Raw genomic sequence first — 2,500 nt, forward strand, 5'->3', positions numbered from 1 at the left:
ACTGGCCAACCCGTCTCCAAGAGTCGCGTCGATGGCTATATTATGAAGAGGGAAGGAGGGGATCGACGCACAACCACGGGACCTCCGCCCCCACGATGCTTCCGATGCAACCGTGTTGGTCATCGAGCGGCAAGGTGTCCCTTCGCACAGCAGAGGAGCGGCACAGATCGCCCACGAGAGCGGCCGTATACCGCTCGCGCCGCGGCCGCCGGAGAAGAGGAGCTGGGAATGGACGACGTCATGTACGATACCTGACAAGACCCCATAAGGAGAGCAGAACCACCGGGAGACGATCGACTAAGAGATTCATATGGATTATTGGAGCGGCAGGCAGGATATCCCGAGAGAAACTTTCCCGTGATCTTGTGCACTGGAGTCGTAGCCACCACAGCCAAGGGCCGACCGACTCTAGTGGAAGGTAAAGTTGGGGGTAGGAAAGTTAATGTTCTGCGTGACACTGGCTGTACCACCGTAATAGTGAAAGCAGCTCATGTGAAGAACAGTGAGTACACAGGGAAGCCCATCAGAATAAGATTGCTGATCGAGCAGCAGCACCTCGACGCCTCGCTGAACAAATTCAAGGGGTTCACCGAAATCCGTGGAAGAGGGCGACGTGAGATATGGTAAGAAACTGTCGATGGCATCCTCTATCGTCCCCACGCCACTGAGGAGCCAGGTGATGGACGTAGCTCACTGCTCTCTCATGGGGTGTCATCTAGGCACCAGGAAGACGAAGGATAGAGTCCTCAGTAATTACTTCTGGCCTGGATGTGCAGCCGATGTCTAACGTTTTTGCCAATCATGTGATGTGTCAAAGGACCGTGAAGCGTGGCACCGTGCAGAAACGCCGCTGATTGACACCCCCTTTCAGTGAGTGGCAGTGGACATTGTGGGCCCCATAAAACCAGCATCCAGCGAAGGCCACCTGTACATTCTCACGCTCGTGGACTACGCGACGAGGTACCCTGAGGCAGTCCCCCTGAAGAGCATCACAACTGAGGTTGTGGTGGAGGCCCTGGTGGAAATCTACAGCCGTCTGGGTATACCAGAGGAAGTCGTCCACGACCAAGGAACACAATTCATGTCTGACTGCATGTAGGTGAGCCGCCTTCTCAGCTTGAAGCAGTTGCCGACGACTCCTTACCACCCTATGAGCAATGGCCTGGTCGAGAAATTCAACGGCACCCTCAAAGCGATGTTGCGTCGTCTGTGTGCAGAACAGCCCCGCCAGTGGCACCGGTACCTGAGTCCCTTGCTCTTCGCCTACCGGGAAGTGCCGCAGTCTTCCACTGGTTTTGCCCCTTTTGAACTCCTGTATGGACGCGAGGTCAGGGGACCTATGGGGATTCTGAGGGAACTATGGACCGGAGAGAAAATCGCCGCCCCTCAGGTCAAGACCAGTTATCAATATGTGTTAGACCTCCGTAAAAGGCTTGAGGAGACTATGGCCATGGCAAGAGGGAATCTGGAAGAAGCCCAGAGCCAGTACAAGAGGCAATACGACCGCAAGACAAAGGCCCATCCATTCAAAGCAGGTGATGAAGTGTTGGTTCTCCTGCCAGCCACCCAAAATAAGCTCTTAATGCAGTGGAAGGGGCCCCTGACTGTGGAAGCTCTGCGGGGCAATGTATACCAGCTGATGATGGGCAACAAATTGAGACCTTCCACGCCAACCTCCTAAAGGAGTACATCAGACGTGCAGACCCGACAGCTGAATAGCAACCGACCATCACCAGTGATGCCTCCCACACGGACTCGCCTGCAGGACATGCTATTGAGAGTGCAGCCACTGCAGTAATTGAATGGGAGGAGAGCCATAGTGAGGATGCGGTCTCTGAAGATCTAGAGGCCCTTGATCGGAAGGACTCGAACTCACTAAGCCATATCCAGGTGGGACAACAGTTATCGCGGCTACAGCACTCAGGACTAAGGGGCTTAACCGAACAATATCAGGATATATTCTCCGGAATACCAGGAAAGACCGACCTGATCACCCACCATATCCGAACGAGCGACGAGATACCCGTTCGAGCGAAACCATAACCCGTTCCCTACAACCTCAGGGAAGCCCTGCAAGTCGAGGTACTAGAAATGCTCGATACTGGGATCATCCGGGAATCTCACTCGCTTTATGCATCGCCGGTTGTGGTGGTAAAGAAAAAGGATGGTACGTTCCGGGTGTGTGTGGACTATCGCCAGCTGAACAAGAAAGATGAGTTCGACCCCATGCCTATGAATACTGCAGCAGATTTATTGCACAAGCTTGGGGGGGGGGGGCAAAGTACTTCTCCAAGATCGACCTCAGCAAGGGATACTGGCAGATACCGGTGGCCAAAGAGGATACCCACAAGATCGCCTTTGTGACGCCAGACGGGCAGTATGAGTTCCTGCGGATGCCGTTTGGGATGGTGAATGCAGGGGCCACCCTGGTGCAGGCCATCAATATACTGCTAAGGGGAATGAAAGGAGTAGAAAATTATATTGATGATATCATTGTCCA

The 2,500-nt window shown here is 53.8% G+C and overlaps 2 protein-coding genes across 2 annotated transcripts in view; both read left to right on the top strand.

The window, feature by feature from the left end:
* LOC138867837 (uncharacterized) overlaps positions 1–627 on the top strand; it is a 1,428-nt gene extending 801 nt beyond the window's left edge. The window contains exons 1-2 of the mRNA XM_070144656.1: positions 1–242; positions 273–627. The exon at positions 1–242 is cut by the window's left edge and continues 801 nt beyond it. Of these exons, the coding sequence (XP_070000757.1) occupies positions 1–242; positions 273–627 (597 nt within the window). The remainder of the gene's footprint in view (positions 243–272) is intronic.
* Positions 628–1,150: 523 nt separating this feature from the next.
* On the top strand, positions 1,151–1,681 carry LOC138867838 (uncharacterized). Its single transcript, XM_070144657.1, has one exon. The coding sequence runs from the start codon at positions 1,151–1,153 to the stop codon at positions 1,679–1,681; it is 531 nt and encodes a 176-aa protein (XP_070000758.1).
* Positions 1,682–2,500: the final 819 nt, after the last annotated feature.

Source organism: Penaeus vannamei, chromosome 32 (genome assembly GCF_042767895.1).
Source record: "Penaeus vannamei isolate JL-2024 chromosome 32, ASM4276789v1, whole genome shotgun sequence".
Taxonomy (NCBI): domain Eukaryota; kingdom Metazoa; phylum Arthropoda; class Malacostraca; order Decapoda; family Penaeidae; genus Penaeus; species Penaeus vannamei.